Source organism: Ornithodoros turicata, chromosome 1 (assembly GCF_037126465.1).
Source record: "Ornithodoros turicata isolate Travis chromosome 1, ASM3712646v1, whole genome shotgun sequence".
Lineage (NCBI taxonomy): Eukaryota > Metazoa > Arthropoda > Arachnida > Ixodida > Argasidae > Ornithodoros > Ornithodoros turicata.
Window position 1 is genome coordinate 17,197,113 of NC_088201.1, and position 25,605 is coordinate 17,222,717.

The window sequence follows — 25,605 nt, forward strand, 5'->3', positions numbered from 1 at the left end:
ATATTTTTTCAAAAAAATTGGAGATGGTCAGGTTCCTCGCTTGTTCGAAATTCGCTGGAATTAGTCAGCAGACGAATTCTGACTACTATATGTGTCCACGTAGCGAAAGAGGGAGATGAGGCATTAAGAAGGCCTTCTGCATCTAGATGGCGTTGACACTGTCCCATATTTTTGTAATGCGATATGTCGCACCGTAACGGATACTCCTTGAAATTTTTGTAGATAGTGTTGTATCGCATTTTCGTAGTAAGACGAGCAAGCGTTATGTGCTTACAATACAGGGCCAACGCAATGTGGATACCTTTTGAATGGCATCGAACTGTGTTACTATTGTTCCTATATAATGTGCAACTTTATACACGTCAATGAACGCCACTAAGTACGTTTTATTCCTTTTTGCACTTTGATGGCACACACAATAAAAGTGGAATGACCCCGTATGAGCCATCACGAGGAAATATTTCCCACATCTCATATTTCAAATAGAGATATCCTGACGGATATGGACCGAGTTCAAAACGTGGAGTATTCAAAAATAACGAGTATCAAGCGAACATGAGCAAGGAACGTTAAATTTGTATTCGAATTTTGAATGTTCACACGGAGTATACTTTTTCATTTGTCCATCACTTGTGTGCAATACTTGGGTTACTCTGCCCTAGGACGTCCCGGAATCCTGAGGATGAAATATTAAACGGTAGCAAAGAAAGTTGAAAAAAACAAACAAACCTGCCACCATTTCTTCACCTCGATTTGTATTAGTTGTGGCGGTCTGGGCAAAAATAAAAATAAAAAGGAATAATGGTTATTTGGAAATCGCCAATTCAAGTGTGGTCGTCTGTGGCGTTCCGCACACTCGAACGACAAGTACAAAGCAAATATAGTGCACAAATAATATTGTATTACGTGCCGCTTTTGTTCTCAACTCTCAAGCTCCATATCCGGAGAATGCCGCCCACAATAAAGCCGGAAGGAAGGAAAGGAGCTGTACGACTGCAATATGTTGGTCTGAACAGCGTCAGCAAACTGGAATCTCGAGACACTTCTTGTGTTGCCGCAACCATTCCATGACAGTGCGCCAAGGTGATGGTGATGGTGGTGGCGACGGTGAAAGGGCTCGCCGTTGTCGGCCTCACAGAGGTGGGCAACGCCACGACTGACGCCTTGGGGGAATGTGCGTCCTGGGCCGACTTCTAAGGGAACTGTGCCGACATATGTCTGAAAGCGCCTGAGGAAAACCCAGGAAAAAAACCCAGATAGCACAGCCATCAGCGGGATTCGAACCCGGGTACCTCCCAGTCTGAAAGTGACATGGCCAGCATGCTAACCACTGACTGAGCCACGCGAGCTGGTAACAGTGCACCAACGCTGTCATTCTCGGGTTATGGTCATTCGACTTTCCTCTGACTATTCATATTCCGAGTCAGTTATGTATGTGTGTTCTTAAAGCCCCAGGACAGATTTTCTCTTCGGGAGGTAAGGCAGATTTGATTGGCTCCGAAATGGGAGAGGATGATCAGTGACGAAACCAAAATCACAAGAAAATGAGCGCGCTGTTCCAGCTAGGGTTGCCACCAGGCCGGTATTATACCGGCACGGCCGGTTATTTGGGCGCTTTGCCGGTAGGAAGTGATACCGGCAGCCTTTTGCCGGTATATTTGTGGCTCAAGACTAAGCTCAAGACATAAGGGCTTTTACGGGATTTTCTCTTCAACATTTCACTATACAGCTTGAATAAATCTGGAACACAGACCCAGCTCCGCAGTCACCAGTCGTTTTCTTAGTTATTCATTCTTATTATTATTCATTGTTATTACTATTATCATTGTTATTCCAGGCATCAATGATACAGCACCACACAGGAACATATGTTTCCTCGTATTATCTTGAGCGAGCACGCTCTCTCTCTCTCTATGCGTGTGCTCGTCCACCCCTCACCCACTTTCCCTTTTCCACAAGCCTTTCCCCTTTTCGCTCTATTCCGCCCCTCTCCCTCAGCCGGTATTTTTCACTACGAAAGGTGGCAACCCTAGTTCCAGCCCGCCTTCGGTCTCGTGTCCGCGCTTATCATATTCTGCTAATCTATCGCGGAATGATAGAGCAGAGTCTTCTCCTGGTCTGGAAAGATAGAACTGTGGAAGCGACGTGCTTGAACGACCGAAAATATTCAGGAAATGTCCTTTTCCAGCATGTGTCCACCGCGAGGTTCCTCCTATCATTATTTCGAATGGGACGTGTTGTATTGGTCGTACCGGTACAGGAGGTGAGTGGAACATGCACGAAAAATAAAATGAATGAGAAAGAGCCACACTGGATGACACACTTGAGCGATATAATAAATGTTTCGATAACGTGACGTGTGCCCTTGACGTGCGACGTGTTAAAGTGTGCCCTTGAGCATTCCTTGTGATCGCTAAAATGATGCTCCTGGTTTATCTCAATAAATATCCTATTTCTCATGAATTTGTTACCTCGGAATGACTGTTTCGGGCCTATAAAGTTGTAGAGTTCCTATCGAACCAGACAAAATATGTATGTTTGCTCTCCGAAGCAAACATGCTCTCGTGCACCACACTTCCTCTCCTACAAAAGTATGAAGTCGGGGACAGCAGGCACGTGACACAAGCAGCACGAATAAAATATGTGCAACGCAGAGATGAAGGCTGAGCAAGGGGATGCGTCCCCTTGTCTTCTTGTCCCGGGCACCTCCCTTCTTGGGATCCTCAGCTTCCCTGTCGACACGTGCGCTTGGCGTCCCGTGTTGGAAAATCTACACCTTTACTTATTTCTACATTCCAGTTCAGCTTCAACCTTCACCAGGAACAACAAAAACGTATTCATTTCACGTGTGCGAACTCGGAACGACACTTCGAACGATAAACACAATGAGAATGCGACAACATTGTCATTGTGTTCATCTGTGGACAGTATATATCCGACCAAAATACTGCGGTATTCTTTTGGGAATCAGTCATATTTCTCCGCCCTTTTCACTTTGGTGCGAACGTAGGTGAGAATGCCGTCTCGGTTTGCCTTAGGAGTATACAGAAAGAAAAAAAAATAAGAAGAAAAAAAGAGAGAGAGAGAGACGTAGGCCGCACTATTGCGCCCGGTCACTCCACGACACTTGAGTTGGTCATCACTTTTGAATGCCGCTGCAAAACCACCTCTTGTGTATCTCGCGATGTATACGTAAACCCCGCATCATTATCATTATCTATCTGAAGCGGAAGTCATCCCCATATCATCGCCCTCATGTATCTCTCTCTCTCTCTCTCTCTCTCCATCTGGGGGATATTGGATATATAGTGTTCGCTCGGTGCCTACGTTGTGTGTCACTGCTCATTGAGGACCATTATTACTCTGTTCGAAACTGATCTATGCTTCCGTGGGTGCAGAACGAACTTTCTACATGTGCGGAATAGAGTATCGCCCCTGCCGAAGAAATTCCCCATTCAGCATCATAAAATAAAGTTGTTGTTTTTCTACATGTGTATGTGTGTACACATCAAGTGTAAACATTGGGTTGAATCAGGTGTGGGTCGTACGACCCAAGCCGCGGCTACATGAACCCGACAGAAACTGGTCGCACCTCCTCACATCAATCCTCCCTGGAAGATTGATTGACACGGCCTGATGGGAGAGAATTTGCTGCGATAAACCAACTCGACCCGCTTTTGTCGAGTTCATGTGAACGCGCGTCCACATGTACAACCTGTGTCAAACCTGATTCCATACCTAAGCACACGCGTGCGGTTCCAGTGCCTGTTATGATTCGAAGCAAGCACACGTGAACTGAATACGTTTCTGTTGTTCCCGATCAAGGTTGAAGCTGAGCTGGAGTGTAGAAATAAGTGAATGCGTATTTTCCAACAAGGGTCACCAACTGCACATGGCGACACGGAAGTTGAGGACCTTACGAAACGAATTGGCGGTGACTGACACAAGAGGACGCATCCCCTCCTAAGCCTTCATCTCCAGCGCAGTGCATATTTTACTCATGCTGCTTGTGTCGTATGCATACCGCCCCTGACAGCGGTTTATCCAGAAGCCCAGGGTAGGGAGTGCACAGGTAAAAAGTTTGGGGTGTGTCGCCAAACATTTGGGGGTGTTGAGGGTGCAGGGGGTTCTGGATATATCACTAGTCCTCGACTCCTCATACTTTATGGTCCGAAAGAGTCATTATGGGGTAACAGAAATTCATGGGAACTAGCATACCTGTTGAGATTAGCGTCATCAGGAGCCTCATTATTATAGCCATCATAGGGAATGCTCAAGGGCACACTGTAAATGAACCCACAGATCCCCTTTATTTTCTTGCTCAAGTGTCTCACCCAGTGTCGCTTTTTTCTCATTCAGGACCTTTCCTGAATTGATATGCTTTCAGTCGTTCGAGCACGTCGCTTCCACATTTTTATCTTTCCAGACGAGGAGAATACTCTGCTCTATCATTCCGCGACAGATTAGCAGACTATGATAAGCGCGGACGTGAGACCGAAGGCAGGCTGGAACAGCGGGCTCATTTTCTTGTTATTTTGGTTTCGTCACTGATCATCCTCTCCCATTTCGAAGACAATCAAATCTTCCTTACCTACTGAAGAGAAAAATCTGACCTGGGGCTTTAAGGATGTACATTCTGAAATGTCGTAAATACAGCCATTTCCTTCAGGAACGTGAATAGCTGTACCTAAACGTTGATTAAAGTTCATCTTATAGTTATACTAATAACATATACATAGTGACTGATCTTAGCGCAACTAACCTCCAGCGTGATTTTACGAGCACGTGGTTTCTGAGTATTACGTCTTCCATAACAATAAAAGATGGACGAAGTGAGACAATAAATAAATGCCCGCGGAAGCCGGCGACAGTACCGCCATAAAGTGGAAGTTTTCGTCCGTGAGGCAAAAAATGCTCATTACGGAATGGGGCTGCTATTTTAGGCAGTACGCTTACTTCGTACCTGCACACATTTAATCGCCCCTTTTAATGCGAGGCCGTCGTATATTACGTTAATAGGAAGAGACATTAGAGTAATAAATTTAAAAAAAAAACTCGAATAGAAATGTTCTGCATTTTATGATCGCGTCTTAATTATACGGGGGTGTTACAGTGTTATGAAAGCACAGTCCCAAACGACTAGCGCTGAAAGCTGGAACATTACAGTTTCAAATGTTCAGATGACATACACCGCAAAGTGGCGGTTGGGAAGAACCCTTCCAAAATTTATGAGCTTTCTGTATGGAAACTTCCAGCATGAATGTCAATGACCGAAGGAATTAAAAAGAAGATTGCAGATTTTTGCGTCGAATGCTCTCGTAACAGGCACGAAATTATTCACTTCCTATCTGGCATGGTACAGAGAAAGTCACTTTATCATCATTGCACAAAGAATATTCCAGTATAAATTAGCATTACATCGAGCAGGCAGGACAGCGATAAACCTTTCAAACCCGTTGGTCATCTGATGAACTCTGTACAATATAGGGCAGACGTCGTAGAGCAAAGCATAAATATTGTCGTGGATTACATCTTTAAAAAAAAAAAAAGCAAGCTAAATCAATTCGCCGTGTGTGTTCGCGGTGCTCACTCTTAGAAAATAAAACACGGAATGTGCATGATAACAAAAGTGAAAATGAGAAGAAAAAAAAAAAAGAAAAGCGAAAACATGGAGATGCACACTCTTAAAAATGAACTTCACCGCATAGCAAGCTCCTGGCCAACCATCATCTCGAATGATATCGTTGTTTGCCCCGATTTGTTGAAAACGGGAGGCGTACACCTTTTTTCTGACACTTATGCTGTTCATAATTGTCACAAAAAAGGCGTACGCGTCCCGTTTTCAACAAATCAGGGCAGATAACGATATCATTCGAAATGATGGTTGGCTAGGAGCGTTCTATGCGGTGAAGTTGGTTTTTAAGGGTACAGGACCGCACAACACGCTCCTTAGCACACCATCATCCCGAATGACCCGATTGGTTGAAAGCGGGAGGCATACGCCTTTTTGTGACACTTATGCAGGTATGTTAATTGTCGCAAAAAGGCGTACGCCCAGTGCTTTCCACAATCGGAGTCACAACGGTATCATTCCGTGCAATGCGCACTCTAAAAACTTAACTTCACCGCATAGCACGGTCTGCGCCAACCATTGCCACGAATGATAGGGTTATCGCTTCTGATTAGAGTGCGCATTGCATTCTCTTTCTCTCATTCATTCTCTTTCTGCAGAAGGCAGGTCTTGCTCAACGACCCATCTAATACTTTGCTCTCCCCGACGAACTCGTGCACCCTCACCGCATCCTTCATCCTCCTCTATCCTCCATCCGTCCGTCCTTTCTTTGTGTTCTGTGTTCTTTTTTGGCTATAGTCGTGACGACGCCCACTTCTGCGTGTCCAACAACGGCGAGCCTATCCTTCCATTCACCTCCCCCCCCCCCCCCCCGTGTTTGTAGTGTGCGCTCTTAAAACAGAACTCCACCATAACATGCTGAAGGCCAATAGAATAGGTAGGGACAGATCTGTAGGGACAGATTTAGCCCATACCGGATACCGTTATCACTCCTGATTTGCGGAAAGCGCGGGGGCGTACGTCTTTTTGTGACAATTAACATACTTAACAGCATAAGTGTCACTAAGAGACGTGTTCGTCTCGTGGCGAATCACGGGTCGAAGTGATGCATTTAACGCGCGTTATGGGATAACGGCAAGTTGAAGATCGGGGCCCAGGGGAAAGAACGATGTCACTCGGGATGGTGGTTGGCTAAGAGCGTGCTACGCGGTGATATCGAAGTTCTGTTTTAAGAGTGTAGTACGGCATAACGGCATATTTACCATTAAAACACGCTACCACTGCGAATAAATAACAATTTAACAAAATCGTTATTACATCTAGCCGTTTTTCGTTTCGCGTTGCAAAAATTCCTCCACGCTTAAAAACCACTTATACAGCAAAATGTTGACAAAGACGGCACCCGCAGTTCCATATCTACCTATCCATCTTTTTAGTTTCCCATCTGATTCTCAGGCATGCCTCGCCCGCATGCCGCATTTCTTTCCGCCAGAGCACGCATTATTATGAAAAGTGCAAGGTGGAAAGAAGAAGAAGAAAAGAAAAAACCTCCCACTCCACTCCATCGGGATTCAGGGCTGTTCACAAAACGGGCATCCCTCGTTTTTGATGTGCTGGAGTCCCTCGCCCCAGCATTCGACACGACTTGATGGCGGGCGGGCATCTTTTGAACGCGATCGCTCGCACGCTTCCATTTTACATTTCAAAACGCGTCGTCGCGATCTATTTCGAAACCGTTAAAATGGGTTCCATTCCCATCCTGCAGCTATTCGGAAGACCTGGCTCTTTTGAAGAGCTAACCGCAATTTGAGCGCTCATCAAAGGGGATGCTCTATCGCAATATGCTTTCATATAGCAACGCTACCAATCCCCGTAGTCTCTCTCTTTCTTTCTTTTTTTGTCAGATGCACGAATATTTCCAGAATTGGAGGCTGGGACGTGAAACTACCTTAAGACACGCGCGCATAAAGAATTACATATGCTGGTAAAAGTCGAGCCCATTTACGTGTAGTAAGTCAATACGCAGAAATATCCTTGTGAAACTATACCAGCCAAGCCTAGCGAACTATATACGTTTTTAATCCTTAAAAAGTATTAGTTGGTGCGGTTAAATCTGTCATACACTGATGCTATAGCAGATTGATTGGTAAAGAGGTCCGCGTTATGTAGGATCACGAATATCTGCGTTCTTTTCTAACCGTCTGGTGCACAAATAGGTGCAAGACTGCGATTAAAACTGTATGACAGAATTCGCACGACATACTTTCTCATCCTTCGCTTCAACAATGTACCGATCTGCTAAAACCACAAGGAACAGCGGCACTGCCAAGTGAATGCTCCGCTTAGTGAATACTCTGCTTAGTGAATACTCTGCTTAGTGAATACTCTGCTTAGTGAATACTCTGCTTAGTGAATACTCTGCTTAGTGAATACTCTGCTTAGTGAATACTCCGCTGCTTAGCTCCGCAAGGTCATACTATACATACTTCCAGGTGGTAGGACAGAATTCTACCACCTGCTCTGGTGTCTCCGGTTTTCCCTGAGTTTTCTGGAACACTTTCAAGGCGGCTGTCGGCTCAGTTTCCCTTGAAGTCTGCCCAGGTTGCGTAATAGCTCCCCTTTTACCCACACTTTCCTGCCGTCCTCAAACAATCTGCTCGCGTCACTGCGCCGTTAATATAGGCACAGTTGCGACGTGGTGCAACGGCAGCTTCGACAGATTTAGCACGTGTTCCATCAAATGAAGCAATCTTCGATCAACTCTAAGCACTATATCAGTGGCACAGCAAATCCTGTTTGATTGTTGCTCTTGCAATTCCCGAAAATGATTAACAGCGTGAATAGACCAGGGGCAACGCGATGGAATAAATGGCTTGTCTCAGATAAGCCGGCCCAACCCTGCAAGTGTAAAAAAGACAGGTAGAAAAAAAATGGCCTCGAAATAGGATACAAGGATAAATGGTAGAGAACAGAGATTTACTGCCGGTTACTAGGTATTACAAAATAATTACCTAGAAAGCTTGGTGAGCATAGCACCGCAAATGAGATAAAACAGGAGGGTCATAGCCAGGCTATTGAAACCGTATCCTACATATCAATGGCATGCGTAAGGGCTCGGCTAATTAACGGGTCAAGCACCACAGCCGTGCCTATATAGCGGGTAACCTAAGGAGGCATGTACGGGGTGGCTGCGCTAACTGTACTCAGATGTTTTTTTTTTAATGGGAAATTACCTTTTTAATTACAATAACTGGCTATATATTCTTAGTTAAGTGGGTCACCTTTATGGCACCACTAGCGACCTTCTGGGGCATTATCCCATTTAGCTTTCCCTTCTGAACAAATTTCGAAAGATTGAAGTTCAGCCCAATGACAACATATGTTCCCTCTGGTTCGTTGATGCCGCTGCTGTTATCAGAAAAAGATCGAACCAATATATAGCGAGGCAAGGTGAGACATACGGCGAAGATTAAAGTGCCAAAGATGCAAACTTATCTTTGGCACTCTAATCTTCACCTTAGATCACACAGATCTTACTTACAGACTTAGATCTTAATGACAGATGTGAAATCTGTCTTTAAGAAAATTGGTAATCACTCTAGGAATCTGAGGGCAATGGATTATACGCCTCTAGACCCAAGAACTACTATATGTGCTTGCAAACTGGTCTCTTTCCCTGGCATACCTCTGCATTGGTCACACCTGGGGTGTCTGGATAGGAGAGGAAAAACCGCCGAAGAGCCTGTCACCCGCAGTGCCCAGACTCGCCCATTTTCTCCCATCCAGATACCATTACCGGCGCTTACAGGCGACTGGGTGCATAGTTTGACGTTGTGGCTAGTTAGGGCTTCTCTGGGAAACCGGGGAAAACTTCGCGTGCGTTGCGGGTTTCTTGCACGAAGGGAACACAAATAGAATGTCAATGATATGCAGCTATACACACAGTAATAGAGAATTTCAGTATATCGTATAGGCTGTCGCCTTTGCGCACGGAAGGCATAGCGTTGGTGGTTCTGCGTAAAGCTGCGTAAAGCTCTCTTTCTGTTGTGGACGTGCGCACAACCATCAACGCTATCCCGACCGTACGCAAATGCGATAGCGTAGGACGCACTAAAACTCTCTAATGTATCGTGTATTTTCTGAGGATTTTTATATCTTACACTCTAAATCTTTTCACACCTTTAAAGGTGTGATAGCGTGCATGGCGCACGCCTTTTTAGGTGTAATTTTCGTAACACCATAATGGAGCACGGTTTCGCACAAAGTTTCTTCACTCGAGTGTTGTCTGTCCTCCAAAAATTCAGTCTTGCAACATCTCAACATTGTTCAACAGTATTGTAGACACTTGCGCGTGCTCGATTATCGATAGCGATGCATATATGCATTAGCTCGTACCTACGATATCCAAGACATAATGAAAGCAAGATTTGCACTGACACTTGATCTTTTGTAATGCTTTCCAAATTTTGTAAAATATCACCCTGGAGATGCAATGTTACGCAACCAGGTTGAATGTTCATAGCGCACACCTTTAAAGGTGTGAAAAAGTTTACAGTGTACGTGAAACACATTGTATAATGTAATATGTGTTGTTTAATCACTTTACACCGCTATCAAAGAGAGGGGAAAATCTGCAGTTCTAATTGCAAGTCAGTTTATCATCATGCGACGTGAAAAAGCTCGACTTACAAAGGCCTCGCAATACCTTTTCGCGACGCTTTTCACGGTACCCGAATCTCGCACCCCGAGGAAGTACATGAAAGAAGCGACAACCACCCATAACTTTCCACCCGGTGAAGAGGGGAGCCCGTAATCAGATTGGAGCGCGTACATCCAGTCAGCGCCTCAAGAAGAGCATTGACACGGAGACCCACAGAAAAACGAGACACACAGACAAAAGTAAAGGTAGCCGGTGACACATATCGTAGTTGTTGTAGGCGAGCAGGGAAGGAAGAGGATAGCCCAATGATGTAATGCGTTTTACACTCGAAAATCAGGACAGGAGCCCACGCTGGCTGACGCGTACTGATACGAATCACATGCTCCTCTACGTGCTCTATTGGATATTGGGCCTTGTCCACATATGAAGGAAGCACGATTCGCTCGCCATCGGCTCCCCTTACCAGTAAATAAATGCGAGATAGTACGTCGCTCACTCATAACTCGATTTCCGAGATGGAAACTTGTTCGGCTTCGAGTGCACCTTATGTATGGACAGACAGTTCTCCCTGTAATGGCTATTTCTGAAGTAGACGGGGGAGCGGTCCCATCTAGAGAATACACATAGAGGACGCTGCTTGGGGGGCGAGACGAGCACTGTTCAGGTACGTGCAAATATTTCTCTTCTCCCTTTTTTTTTTTTTTTCCTGATGAAAAACAAGAGCGCTTGTGAGGTTTAAATATACATTTCGACTGTACATATATCCATATTGTTCCTAACATTAGGTAGGTATATTGCTTCAGTAGCTCTCACGAAAAATCTACGACGCTTGGCATCGGCAAGTAGTTGACAGTAAGCTCGTTGTCACCATTCTATGTGGCGCCAGTTCAACATTCCAAGTAAAATAGGTGCATGCTGACAAAATATGCAAAATAAGCATATTCAGCATTGAGCATATATAAATAAGCAATAAGAAACAAGAAAACTGGAAAAATGGTTCTGAGAGCAAGTAATAATTACGTGTGTACTACACCTGCTACAATCCCCCACACTGTTGTTGTACGTGAATCTCTTCGCTGTCTGTTATTCTCCTCCCTGAACTGTATGTGGAATCGATACGTAAATATGCAGCACCGTACTTTCTGAAACGTTACCAGCTTGAAGCTTTGCACACATTGCCATGGTAGACAACTGTAATCAACTCCGGAAACTAACGACCTGTTGCGGAGGAGATTTGATTGAAAAATATTCTGGCGAACTATCCAGCTCATCGACATTCTGCGCTCCTACGTTTCCTTGAAGAAACGCATCTGATTGATATTTTGTGACACTTTGTGGTCCCTCGTTCGTGACACGTGTTCCCACTAGTTCGGTATGTTTGTCCCCTGCCCCCCAACTACTGTTTTTTTTTTGTTTTTTTTGTCAGGGGTAGCCAGTGTAACTTTGTCGTGATTTAAATCCCCATTCTTTTTTTTTTTTCCCCTCTATCACATCACATCACATCTGCGCAGCAGAAAGGACGTTGGTCGTATGGCTCTTCCATTCTATCCCACCTGTACCGATATATGTTCGCGTTCGGAGCGCATACCTTGCCTCCACTTTAATAAACCGTTGAAAGAGGGCGAGAGGAGGGCATTCTGCTCCTGAGTGCCGCCAAGGCCATTTGGGGCACCTTTTATATGACTGGTTCTGGCTACGATCGTACTTACGAGAACTGCAAGACCCTGTAGCTCCGGAACATTCCCCAGAAACCATTCGACTCCAACCGAGTCATCGAGACTCGAAATAAAAGATAAAAGAGAGCGATGTCCATGAAAGAGAACAACGATTACAGGGGGGGCCCCGCGAAAGTCGCCCATGCGGCAGTCCAGCATATTTGTACAGACACAAACAAAAAAGAAACACATTTGCGGACCTATGACGGTCGCACTGCGGAAGTGGTCCTGAGGAGCAGGCAAATTCCAGGGCAAATAAGCGGGCAAACACAGCTTGCATCCCAGCACTGTTTGCCGAGGAATCGTGATCATAATGGATGCCGCTACCACGTGCACCGTTCCCAACGCGGAGAAGTTGGCAACAGGGGTGGTACTCACAGTCGATGGAGATTGGGCATGGACGCAAACAGCAAATCCGGGAGGGAACGAAGCCGGTTGTTGTTGAGCCGTCTGCAAAAGAAGAAATGTAGAACGCTTTAAACAAACCTGGCCGTGAGCGTGCGTGTGGGGTGCATTCGTATACGGATAATACACTTAATAGACACCAGCAATAACGGATGGGCATCTCTGATAGGTATGAAGCAGCTTACGCGTGATCTTGTTCGTTCTGTGCATTGACCAGTAACAAAACATGCTTGGGCATGGCTACTGAATGTTATAAACTCCCTATCTCTGATCCAAAGCTACCAATGCAGACCTGACAAAGGTTTCTTCTGTGGGATATAGGTCATTTAGACAAATACTACCGATGTGCAATACCGAGTTTTGAAAATTTGTCCTTGAGTACTTGAGAACCCTTGTTAACATCGTTGACACTTGTCTCTTCATTGTTTGATTATATCGTAGTTAGCGCGCATGGAGTACGTCATATTTATAGCCTATAGGTCACAAATATTCTGATCAAACTGTAGCGTCATTGAATCACTGAGAGTACGTGTCAAATTTTGATCACTATACAGGTGACCCGGCACAGCACAACAGGAATTAGACACGGATTTAGAACGAACTGTGGTCCATAATTTCGATCATGCCTCCATGAGTGAACATGATTAGATTGCACCCCTGTTTACAATGACGGTCTGCCCCTTTCACCTGCACCCTGAATGCACAGAAAGCACATGGATTAACTTCACATGCATAGAAAATACATGGCGGCTAATACCCCTGTCAGACGGGCGCACTGACGGCGTTGACAGTTACGGCTTTAGTTGCATACTGTCATTAACTTCTTGCCAGACGGTCAGGAATACGGCCTTTGCGACGAAACTGAGATGAAAGGGCGACGAAACTGAGATCTAAGGACAACGGAGTTCCCGCACGACAGTTTACAGCGTTCCCTCTACACTGCTAAAGCCTCCTCACCAGACACCATGAACAAGATGGCACAGATTTCCTTCAATTCGAAATAAAACGTTTTTATATCACACGTAATGTTGTGTCAACTTTTTTCGCGTTCAACGGCTTGAGTTTTTCTGATGCACTTTTGCTTCTCGTTAGACCTCGTCATCTCGTCAGTTCGTAGTGATACCCTCGAACCACTGCACTCCCTGTCGTCTGCATCCAAAATTTTGCGTGCACAACAAAACATCCAAAGCAAATCTCGTTTGCTTCTTTTTTCAATTGACTAAAAGCCAACCAAACGTTGTTTCCGAGTGCTCATAGCGAAAACAAATGTGATTTCACTACACTCCCTTCAACGTTCGGAGATGTGTTTATCGGTGTAGACATCATCAGCAAAACGCCTTCACGGATACCGTTTGGCAGTCTCCCAGGGTTTAACGCCGTTTTTCAGTTATTGGTTTTTCTGCCGGAACCTTAAAGGCCGTATGCGTGCCAGGTCTGACAGACTTATAAGAAGCATACTGCAAGCTGCTGTTTCCACGTGGGTTGTTGCGATCTCCCCTCAAAGTAATGCCATGGACCAGGTTACCAGAGCTCTGGACGTTTTTTAATGAAGGCGGAATGACGATCGCCACGGAGAAGCGCAGGCTTCAGGGTGATAGAACAGAAGAGAATGGGGCGATCAGCCCTCGTGCAGCCCGGTTTAGTCCATCGGACCGTGCTCGTGGGCCAACGAGAGCCACGATGATGAAGATCGTAACAAGGTGCACGCTACCTTCCGAGCGCACTCTTAAAACAGATGGTAATAGGCAATGAGAGTAGATTTACATTTACGCAGTACTTCTCCGCATAACACGCTCCTAGCCAACCATCATCCCAAATGACATCGTTCGCTCCCCTGATTTGTTGAAAACGGGAGGCGTGATTTGTGGAGAGCGCGGAGTGTACGACTTTTTGTGACAATTAACATTACCTTGTTTTTATCACTTTAGTCGTGACGATGCTCGCTCACGTGGGACCAACAACGGCACGCCTATTTTGATATTACACCCCTTTTGTGACAATTAACACAACTGCATACCGGTTAGGTGTCACGAAAAGGCATACGCCTCCCGTTTTCAACAAATCAGGACAAAGAACGATGTCACTTGGGATGGTGGTTGGTGAAGTTAGAGTGCACAAAGTGTAGCGATAACGGCATCATTCTCTGCAATGGTTCGCCTTTCAGCGTGTTACGTGGTGAAGGTTTTGGGGGAACCTTGGGGAAATCATGTTGATTTATTTGTTTCCTGAATATGCCGAGCAAAGCCCCGTGCCGATGCGATCCCGTGTTCGGAGGTTACTGCACACCCATAATCTAGCACTGCGAGAGAGGTGCCTTCACTCCCCCTTCAGTCTCCACAAATATAATGCGTATTAAGGCCCGTTCCGACATACAGCGCTTTGCTCCACAGCGCTTTGCTCCACAGCGCTGCCCCACAGCACTGCAAAACAGCGCTGTATTTCCACTGTGGGGTTCGCACTTGCAGCGCTTATCTCAGCGCTGTACTTTGTGATCTCACGTGATCGCGTGCAGAGCGTGCAGAGCAACTTGCAACTACGCCTACGTGCAGTCACGGCGACAAGAAGCGGAAGAAGAAGAAGGGGGGAAAAAAAGGCAGCCCCGTCACGTGAACGCGGCGCCGCGTTCTCATTGGTTCAGGGAGCCTATCGCTAGGAGACAGCGATGGGAAAGTTCACCGAAGCTCCGTTTCCTTCTTTTTTTTTTTTCGGACCTGCGTTAGTCGTGACGTTGCCCGCCTTGCGAGGCCGACTACGGCAAGCAGTTACACCACCACCACCACCACATCACCGAAGCTCGACTTCGCCAAGCGCTGTTTTCCATCGAGTCGCAGCCGGGAGTGGAGGGAAAAACAGCGCTGTTTTCCAGTGCTCTGGAGCAAAGCGCTGTATGTCGGAACGGGCCCTTATCGTAGCAAACGACGCGCCTCTACATTTTAAGGTGCGAGTCGTACCTCTTCCCATGGTAACTATGTCTGCACTTCCGAAGGAAAATGCCCCGTCCGGCGTCGCGCTCTGTCTACCGAGCTTCGGAAAGCGTATTTTACGCAAAAGTTGTTACAAAGAACAGCGGAAACAAGTATGGCCTTGTGTATTGAGCATTAAACACATGCGGTTTAGGATTGTTTCTTAGTCCCCTCTTATTGAGGGTTCTCACGTTGGATGTTTAACTTTTATGGATGTTTAACCCTTGACTGATGGGCCACCCAACACAAACTACACGCATTCGTCCGCTTCCTGGAGGACATTGCTGAAGAGACGCAAGGCGGCTGAGTACAACAGGAAAGCGTATGTTGTGCAAGGCAGACTGGACACACACTGTAACATCAGGGAAGAAGTACATGTTCCGTGTGCGTTGCACTCGTAGCTGACGACATGTGTCACGAAGAGGCAACAGGCTAAAGAAACAAGGGACAAATATCCGGAGAACCACCGTAATTGCTCCGTTCCGGAGCTTCCTGTCATCTGCAGCGTTGCGTGCGACACTCAACGGGGAGGAGCGCTATTGGAGCGGATGTACGAAAAGTTGCGAGAAGCCAAACATGGGTTTCACACATAGGGTCAACCAAGGTCACCATGAGGCTATTTTCACGTCCACTGGCAGCACCCTATTACTGACCCTCCACTTTAAATTGGCATTAAAATCCGCCCCTAATCATGTTTTATGTTTAAAGGAATCAGCTATTGAAAAAGAATGAAGAAGACAAATCGGTTTTAGCGACTTCGTAGACGATACGAACTTGGTCGACGTACTCATTTATGAAATTAAAGCGAAGGCCTTAGGTCGGGGGCCGCCGATATTTGCAACAGAGGCTGTTCTTTTGCTGAGCACCATCCTCATCATTGGCAGTGTATTTAAAGGGATTATGGGTTAAAGAACAGGGCACTGTAGGTCAACTCTTGCGCTGATGGAAAAATCCAACCGTTGGCCCCTCGGACTGTAGGGTGAACAACGCAACGCAAGAGTTGACTCACAATGCCCTACAGTTCTTGAACCCATAATCCCCGGACCCTTTAAATAGACTGCCAATGAGGATGCTTTTGCTGCAATCTACTTCCACCGGATCGCTGTATTTTCCACTTTTCCTCAGGGCTGAGCGAAAATACGGCGATGAAGCACAAGCTAACGACTCTGTACAACAGAAGCGGGCGGGCTCCTTGGCGCGACTCCAGATAGTAAATTTATCGGCGGGAAAAACGGCCAGTTGATTAAAAACATTTGCGGGTAATGTACGCTGGAATTTTTTTGAAAAGAAAGATCACGTTCCGTGGGACATCATGTGCATCTGGACACCACATAGTGGTGTGTCCAGATATCGCTGTCACACTGCAACAATCGTTAAGCTGGGGGAAACGGAGTGCTGAGTTACCTATGGCCCTTTTGTGCTGCAGATACTATTCATCTCTGCCAACATCATGTGACGCCATCTTCCTGCTTCAGTTACTGTGCCTAAACGAGTTACATTTTCGAATTGTGACACAGCTGGGAAGGACGAAATGCGTCCAACTTACTTACCAACTTACGCGTCCAACAAAGCGCGGACTTTTTGGCGTGCTTTCAACTTCTGTTTGCCTTTCCGAGCGTGCAGTATTTATAAAAGTCGTCCTATATGACTTGAATCTGCAGGGAAGCAAGCCTAGACCATGGTCTCAATTTTTCTTAACTCGGACACATTCACTCTTGCTTCTAAGTGGTTACAAGTATATGCAGGGTGTTTCACCTAAACTGATAAAAAATTCTGACCGGCGACGTACTCACCGGTGGATTGTGGGACTTTCGGCGATTACCATCTGGAAGCTTTTGCCGCCATTTAGAAAGGCTTTGGATAATTTTTAAATGAGGGATTTTTTTTTCAGTTGAACTTTGAAAATTGCTCACTTTTTTTTACAGAAATATGAAGTCATCCGCAGATAACCCGCAGACCCAACAAATACTATACACGGAATGGCAACAGAAATAGTCGAAAAAATTAGTAAAAGTACTGCTTTAGTGCCTGCTTCATTGTGGAACAAAAGCGCTCGCGAAAGGTGGGGCAATAGAAGGAAGTGTCCCCCACCTCTTGTTTTACCTTTCATTCCCACGCTTCGACCTCGATGCTGGTGACGACCGTCTTATCACAAAGAACTCACGAGATCTGTTTCATTCACATTTGCCAGTCACAATCAAAAAATGGATTTATCTGGGAAGCTACTTCAGATAAAAGTGCTGTTCGCGTAACCAAGGCCAAAGCGCTAAAATTAGCAAAACAAAAGAAGGCGGGGACACTTCCTCCTGTCGCCGCAACTTTCGCGCGCGCTTTTTTGCGACAATCAAGCAGGCGGGGCTAAAGCAGCACTTTCACTTTTTTTTTCAACTATTTCTGTTGCTATACTGTGCATAGTTTTTGTTGGGTCTGCGGTGATCCGTTGAGAACTTGATATTTCTGTAAAAAAAAGTGAGGTTGGCGTGACAATTTTCAAAGTTAGATTGAAAAACACAAAAACAAATTTCCCTCAATTAAAAATGTCTAAAGCCTTCGAAAATGGCGGCCCTCCTAATAAAGTCTTCCCAAACGTTTCCACAAGGTAACTGCCGAAAGTCCCAAATCCTCGGGAGGGAACGTCGCCAGTCAGAATTTTTTTATCACTTTAGGTGAAACAGCCTGTATAGACGACCCCTCGGTTGTGGGGGTCAATATTTTCCTGTTTGTTTCACATGCACTTCACCTCCATTTTTCTTACGACACCCTACCTCTCCTCAACCTCCGCGTTTTTACAGTCGAGCAATCGTGTTCTTGCCTCATACGGTAACTATGAATTTACATACTACAGGGTGCGTCACGTTGTAGAGCGCAACCCTGAGGAGTCTAGTGCGCTGGAATCGAAACCGCAGCGCTTTTCTGTGCCATAGTAAAGAATATGCGAAAATGCACTATCTTCGAGCGTTGCGCGAATTCTGCGGCCGCTTTTTCCAAACGCTCTCTCGCTGTGACCCTTTCTCAAGTCTCAACTGACATCAGGCTGTTCCTCAAAGCATGGGGCACCCCCGCTCCCTAGCGTCCTGGTCGATACTGTTATTTTTGTTTTGTTAAAACCTGGTAGAACGTATACAGCGGAATAAGTGATTTTATTTTTGTTACCTGCGTGGCTTTTAGAAGTTGTGTATGTATTGGGCAGTTTTATTGCGTGACATTTATCAGATGAAATCGCGAAGCTTGTCGTGGGAGTGTTGAGCGCGTCACACCAGATAATGGCGGGAACCAAACCAAAGGCGGTATTTTGGTGATAACGTAGGCTGAGAAACGGCATCACTATTCACACCCACTCCTGGGGGCAAAGCGGGGTGTTCCTTGCTTTGAGGAACAGCCCCCTAGCAGCACAATGTACTGAAAGTCGAGTGCAATAGGGATGGACGGTATGTATCTTATCAACGTTTTTTAGTCTGACGAGTCTGTTCAAGGCCTTCCACGTACCCGTCCACCCCTGTTGCACTCGGCTTTCGGTACTTGGGCCTGATGTCAGTTGAGAAAGGGTGACACCGAAATGGGGAGAGGAGAAAGTGGCCGCAAAACCCGGGTTGTGCTCGAATATTTTGCATTTCCGCGTATTTTTTTCACTATAGCACAGAAAGGCGCTGCGGTTTCAATTCTTGCGAGGTAGACTCCTCAAGGTTGTGCTCATCAACTTGCGCAATGACGCAGTCAACCTATTTTCACTAATTATGAAAATTAATTATGAAAGTTAATTAACGGCTGCGCTAATTACTCACACACCACCACCTTTGAGTAAGCCCCATCGGGAATAGATATATTCAACGTCTTTCGCGAAAGAAAAATAAATCGCGAATTTAATAAACATCTGGTCAGTCCTACGTGACGCACCCTGCATGCATACAGCATATAGCTAACAACGGATTCAAGCACTGCTCGTGCTTGTGTAGTTTGTCTGCACAGCTATTCCGGCAGACATATTCAGACATATGGCATATGGATCAGTGTATATGTTACGCGGATCATAACGGATCCCCGGATCTCGAAGTAATATTGCTGGGCACGCATTTCTGGACCATTTCGGGATCTATTGTGTAGAAGACACAAAAACAATAAATGGGACATAGACGCAAATTAGTCTTTATCACCTATATGTGGCTGAGTGAATACAGCTTCTGCTTGTGCGTGGTGAGTCCAAGACCATTCTAAAGACTGGGAGGTGGCGAGCTCGAAGCCCTCCACAGGCTGTGCTGTCTCAGCCTTTTCCCGTGGTTTTTACTGCTGACTGGCCACACTGACGTCGGCAGTTTGCCGCGAAGTCTGCCCAAGGTGACCATACCCCATACCACCACCCCCGTCGCGCACACCTTCCTGCTTCTCTCTCAATATGTCCATCTCTGTACGTCATTTATGGCCACAGTTGCTTCGCGGTGCTCATACGAAATCAAAATATACTTATTTGTCTGACTTCGAACAACAGTGACACAGTCTACAGGTTTCACAAAGCATTGCGTAAGCGGACACGGAATAGCCGCGGTAAGCGTATGAAATTTTATTCGGCATTCCAGTCTTCATTCTTCATTCTTAATTCCGTGTTATGTTAGCAACTATGTTATGTTAGCAACGCGAAGCAACTGTGGCCATAAGCGGCGTAAAGACGACTTCACCACATAGCACGCTCTTAGCCAACCACCATCCCGTGTGACATCGTTCTTCCCCGTGATTGGTTAAAAGCAGGAGGCGTACGCCTTTTTGTGACACTTATGCTAATTATTACAAAAAGGCGTACGCTCCATGCATTCCACAAATCAGGAGTGATAACAGTATCATTCTGTGCAATCGTTGTTGGACTACAGCGTGCTATGTGGGGAAGTTCTGTTTTAAGAGTGTGGAAAGGGGACAGAAGGAAGGAGTGGGGTTAGTATGCGTCCTGGGCCGACTTCAGGGAAACTGTGCCGATATTAGCCTGGAAAGTCTGCCGGAAAACCCGGGGAAAACCTCAGACAGCACAGCCGGTGGTAGGATTCAAACCCACCACCTACCAGCCTTCAGTACGACCTTGGCTACCACCAACGAGAGGGTGCGTTTACCCACCCGGCCATTTCTCACTGCACACCTAGGCAGGTCCACTCCAATCAATAGAGGGTGCACTGGCTTGTGCGAGGCCTGCGTGAGGTGACAGTGATCCGCGCGGAATCTCGTTTGCAATCCCAGATTGCAGGCGAGCGCATCTCGAGCTGTATGATACACACGAGGAGAGAGGATATAGCCCAAAATCAGTGTGTTGACACACCCGGCTTACTGTAATGCCGGCAGTGAAGACTGGCGTTTCCGCGATGCTTATGAAGCAATTAAATGCTGATAATGTACGCGATAAGACTGCATTAGTACGCACCTTCTCGCGAGCGCCTTCCTAATGGCGCTGTAGCCGGAAAATTACATATTAATCGAGCGACCACAACAAGGGACGGCAACCATTAAACACGCCTACTATGCGCTCGAGAAGTGATTAAATAAATGAAAACTAAAAGACTCAAAGAAGGGCCTCTTGTATGCAATGAACGTACGCACGAGGGCAGCGGAAAGTGTTGTAGGGTATACACGCCCCTCAAAAACAAGGCGCTCTTCATATCAGCCTTCAAACCAGGTATCGAATTCATACCACGTTCTCGAGAACAAGGTTTGTAGAGCAAAGGCACCGCAAGTTCGATGATACGTTGCCTACCAACAGCAAATTACCGACAGCCACGCGGAATTACAAAATAGACACCTGGCCAATCTCACAAAAAGCCAAACATTGACCTTTACGGATATTACAGCTGTCAGATACCCTATAAGTATCCCGTAGAACAGCTCTATATTTCCTTCCTTCTATAGCTCATCTGGAGTCCAACTTGCACAAAGACGTCTTGTTACAACTGACGAAACTGTACGAATTATTGCTTGGAACAACACAGATTTCGAAAACTACTCTGTGGGAAAGTCTCATCCATCATTCATGTACCTTGCCAGCTCCGTTTAATCGTAGACAGCAGCATAAATACACTGAACATTCTTATGGGCATTTCACGGGCGCACTTCACCGCTCCTCACACTCCGTGCTTGACGACGTTCTCTGTTGCATCGGAATCTGTGTACGACGAAAATACCAAGCTGAACTTAGACAACATCAGCCAGCATCTTACCAAAGCTGCGTACCCAACTTCATCTCCAACACCGCAGACGGAAGTGTGTCGAGTCATCCATCACGATCCATCTATAAAAGTTGCCTCGCGATTTCGAGATAACCCGCGATATTTTTGTTCGAGTCTGCGACAAATTTTGCGCCATCGCGCTCGGCCTCTTCAATCAGAACGCACATTCAAGTTCCTAGGCAACGGGGGACCTGTCAGAATTAATGAGAAAGAATAGAGCTTCTTGTCCTTCCAACTGTCAATGTCCTCCCCTGTATAAACAGTAGAGATGGCAACAATTCGACGGCGAAACCGTGGCGATCCCACTACTCGAGGAGGGAGGAAAAAATTACAGCGGGGGCGCGGAAATAATCGACGCTGAGAGCTTCTCAGGCGTCCCCTTGTGAATGCCGCTGCGGAAGGCAACATTGAGAAGAGCGCCTTTCGCGAAAGGACGAAGAAAAGGCGGAAACCGAGGCTTGTGTCAACATATTCCCGCGGCGAGGTGAATGGTAATCGCGCCATTTCGATCGAAAGCGGCTAGAGCTCCATCAAAATGATACAGAAGTCTGACGCCTCAATATGCTACTGCTGCAGGGATGAGGACCTTAAGGGTCTCCCGTGGGAACCCTGTCGTGGAGATGAATACCGGGAAGACTCTTCACGCAAACAGGGACCTTCGGGGACCCGCACATATCATCAGATAAACATACGGCAATCGAAGAAGTACTTCAGCGTCTTCGAGTGTGGCGGCTCCAACAGCTCGAGGAAACGGGTGCTTGGATTCACTCGGCACCGACACTCTGTGAAGTGCGACCAGGCATAAACAGGTGAAACCGGCACAAGTGAAACCACTACGTAACGGCACGCAGCTAGTGCTATACTAACGCGTGAATGGCCCTGATGCTCGGTGGAAAGGTTGTGATAGAGATTGGCAGCCATGTTTCCGCAAGGACAAACACTCGAACTAGGAAACGGACCCTTTTGTGGAAAAGCGCATGCGCACCGAGTACGGTATCGCCGACTATATGTCGAGTGAGAGTATCGACAGGAACGTTTCCAAATGTGGCGCTTAGTCACTGCACGACACCGCAAAAAGTATGAAAGAAAGAATTAACGACTGTGGGCTCCAATGTAGATCACCAAAAGATGCAGGAGGCAGTGAAACGTGCGGTCGAGATCCCTCTCAGGAGGAAGAAAGCTGTGTGACAGATGGGTTCCTGCAGGGGGGTATTCTTTTCAAGCCATCCGCAAGTGATGTTCGGCAAATACAGGGAAAACACCGTGAATTCATGAGAAAAGATATCAACAGAAGCGATCTCGTGTGCATAAGGGTCCACTTTCTAGTCATCCGATGGTACTTGTTCCGCCCCTACCCTCCTACTAACGATTGCCGTCCCAGGAGTCTGTGAGGAATGGAAACAATTAGCGAACCAATGTTTTCAGTGCCTCCCCCTATTTACTGTGGCGATAAGGGCACGTGTTTGCGCCGGGCACAAAGCTTCAAACCGCGGTTCCACCAGGAACCACTAACCGCGTTTCTGAGCGAGCATTAAAAAAGAAAGAGAGAGAGAGAGAGAGAGAGAAACGAAAAACAGGAAGTGGGGATGCACGAAAAGCACAATACGTTCACTTATTGATTTGTTAATCATCCTTGAGGCTATTTTGTATATGTTGGTAACTACCCATTTAGTCCCACAGAACAAACACAGCACCAAGAGAATACGGCATACGTTGTCTGCGTACTACGTGATCACGAATAGATGCTCAGAATCCACTGCCACATGATTTCTGATAACAAACTTTTCGAATGAATCGCGACGGGTAATTTATAATCTGATTTCTTATGACGCATCCATTTAACCCGAATATTAGCCGCACCGTCCATGCACCGGTACGCTGCGTTGTCCAGAGCTGTATCACGTACCCATGGGGATGTCACTCTCACGTACACAAGTGGTGTATCCGTGAACGGTAACAGCCGAGAACGATATCCGAGTAGGAGACGGGATGCGGACAGGTGGATGGATAGCTTTTCTCGACTTTCTCCAAACCCATGAGGCTTCAGTGAGTAAAGTTTTATGGGCAATACGTCCAAGAAACTTAGGCGAGCCTAACCAGGTTCAAAAAGGGAAAAGGCAGAAATGATTTTTATTTTTTTTTAAATTCCGTGTTAGTGCCGCGAAGCAACTGTGGCTATGAGCAGCGTACAGACGTGAACAGATTGAGAGAGGACAGCAGGAAGGAGTGGCGGACAGGGGGGGTTTGTATGCGTCCTGGGCCGACTTCAGGGGGAACTGTGCCGACATTCGTCTGGAAAGTCTTCGGAAAACCCAGGGAAAACCTCAGACAGCACAGCCGGTGACAGGATTCGAAAAAAGGCAGAAAAGAGCAAGACCGGTGTCGCTCTTACCGCCCAGGTCCAAGGTTCGCTCAAGTCAGCCGAAGTTAGCATATTTAGTATAGAAGTTAGTATTGACACACCCTGTGACCGTTCAGGACTATGTAAGCTGCATGGATGTATTCAGCACGCATTTCACAAAGCAAGGTGTAGTCGATACATCAAGAGATACATCGCTCTAAAAAAAAAGAAAAAAAAAGAATCGACATGGAGTGTCTTATAAAGACATCATCCAACTCAATTTGAACTTCAAAAGGGATACATTAAACGAAACCGAACCCATACTTATTCCCGCCTCTAACCCTCCTCCAGTGAGTCCCACAAGCTGATCGTGTTATCCATCTTTCGAGAACGGCGACAAGCCACGTCTTGCCAGGGGCCATGCTTAGTTGGGAAGGACCTTAAATATTCCATCGAGGAACGAGAGGCATCAATATTTGAAGCGCCTTTCGCAGCTGACAGCAGTGAAACGCGGGAATGAGTTCCTCCATTATTGACGCCAAAGCCTAGAAGTTCGCGTGTTGAGAGAACCTCTTTTTATTCGGAAACGGGAGAGGGCCTTCCGAACAGACATGGCGATGTCGTCCCATAAACTGACCACCGAACAGTGGAAGGCTGATAACGGCTGGAATATCTGCGCTGTTTTGAAACTATATACTGAACAATTTGGACGAAGATGAAAATGCAAATTCAGCGTTAGCAAACATGGTTTGCGAACGAAACGGCAACCTGAATATGTTAGGAAACACCGAACATTGCATAGACAAATCAACCGTCGGGATGCGTGCACTTTCATCAGTGCCTTTATAGGGTGGCGTGCAGAATGAAGCTTAATTTGTCGGAATGGAAATTTAGGCCTAGCTGAAGCAGACAGAAAAATTAATTAATGGCATGCACTGTAATGAGTCTATTAGTGAAGCCAATTGCTTTACGGCGTTTTATGTACTCCAAGAAAAAAAGATGGTTCCGGAGAACTTTCGAAACGCCGTCTATTTCGGCGAACAGGTTCTCCTTCCAAAAATCACCCGTTGCGGTAGACGTGCTCAGCATAAAATAGCACTCTGTGATTCCCCCCCCCCTTTTTTTTTTAGTCTCTGTGTGTACAAGGCATTCTGTGGTAAGACTGCAACGATGGAAGAAATCTCACTGCGCATTGCAGTGTGCTTTGCACAATACACGCACATAATGCAATGAATTTCCACTGTGGGGCGTGAGGGCATTCTGATGGCCGGGTCTTATATGGGATAAATAGGAAAGGTCCGATCAACCTGAACAGTTTTGCCTGCGCATGTTTGTGGTTTAAATGCACAATGGCCTGATTCTGTGTCAACGCCACCTCCTTTGAGCCCGTTTGCGTAATTCACAGTCCATCACATCCTTCTGCTTGTGATGAATTTTCCAGGCAGGCTTAAAATTGCGATTGCCTCGAGTGTTATACGGCGCAACCGAAATATGAAAGTAAATATGAATAAAATAAATTGTAGAGAGCCATAAGCAGCGGAGGAGGGATAATCGATTATCTTGAAGAGTCTCTCCGTAGCCCGGAAGGAATCTCGAAGAACTTCAAAGGAATATCTTCAGAGCCCAACACCCATTCGGCCAATCAGTTGCTTAGCGGCTATGATGATCGCCTTCCACGCCGATGCTGAAACAAGGTGACCAGGGTCCGAGTCATGACACCGGATGAGCCTGTCTGGGTGCTTTCCCTGGGTT

The 25,605-nt window shown here is 46.3% G+C and overlaps 1 protein-coding gene and 1 long non-coding RNA gene across 7 annotated transcripts in view; one reads left to right on the forward strand and one right to left on the reverse strand.

Annotated features, from left to right (window-relative positions):
• LOC135377543 (protein slit-like) overlaps positions 1-25,605 on the reverse strand; it is a 268,615-nt gene that overhangs the window by 117,469 nt on the left and 125,541 nt on the right. For all 6 annotated transcript variants that reach the window (XM_064610052.1, XM_064610053.1, XM_064610051.1 and 3 more), the window contains exon 4: positions 12,326-12,397. In XM_064610052.1, coding sequence (XP_064466122.1) covers positions 12,326-12,397 — 72 coding nt within the window. The remainder of the gene's footprint in view (positions 1-12,325; positions 12,398-25,605) is intronic.
• Positions 1-25,605, forward strand: part of LOC135377547 (uncharacterized) — an 87,328-nt gene that overhangs the window by 42,914 nt on the left and 18,809 nt on the right. The window lies entirely within an intron of this gene.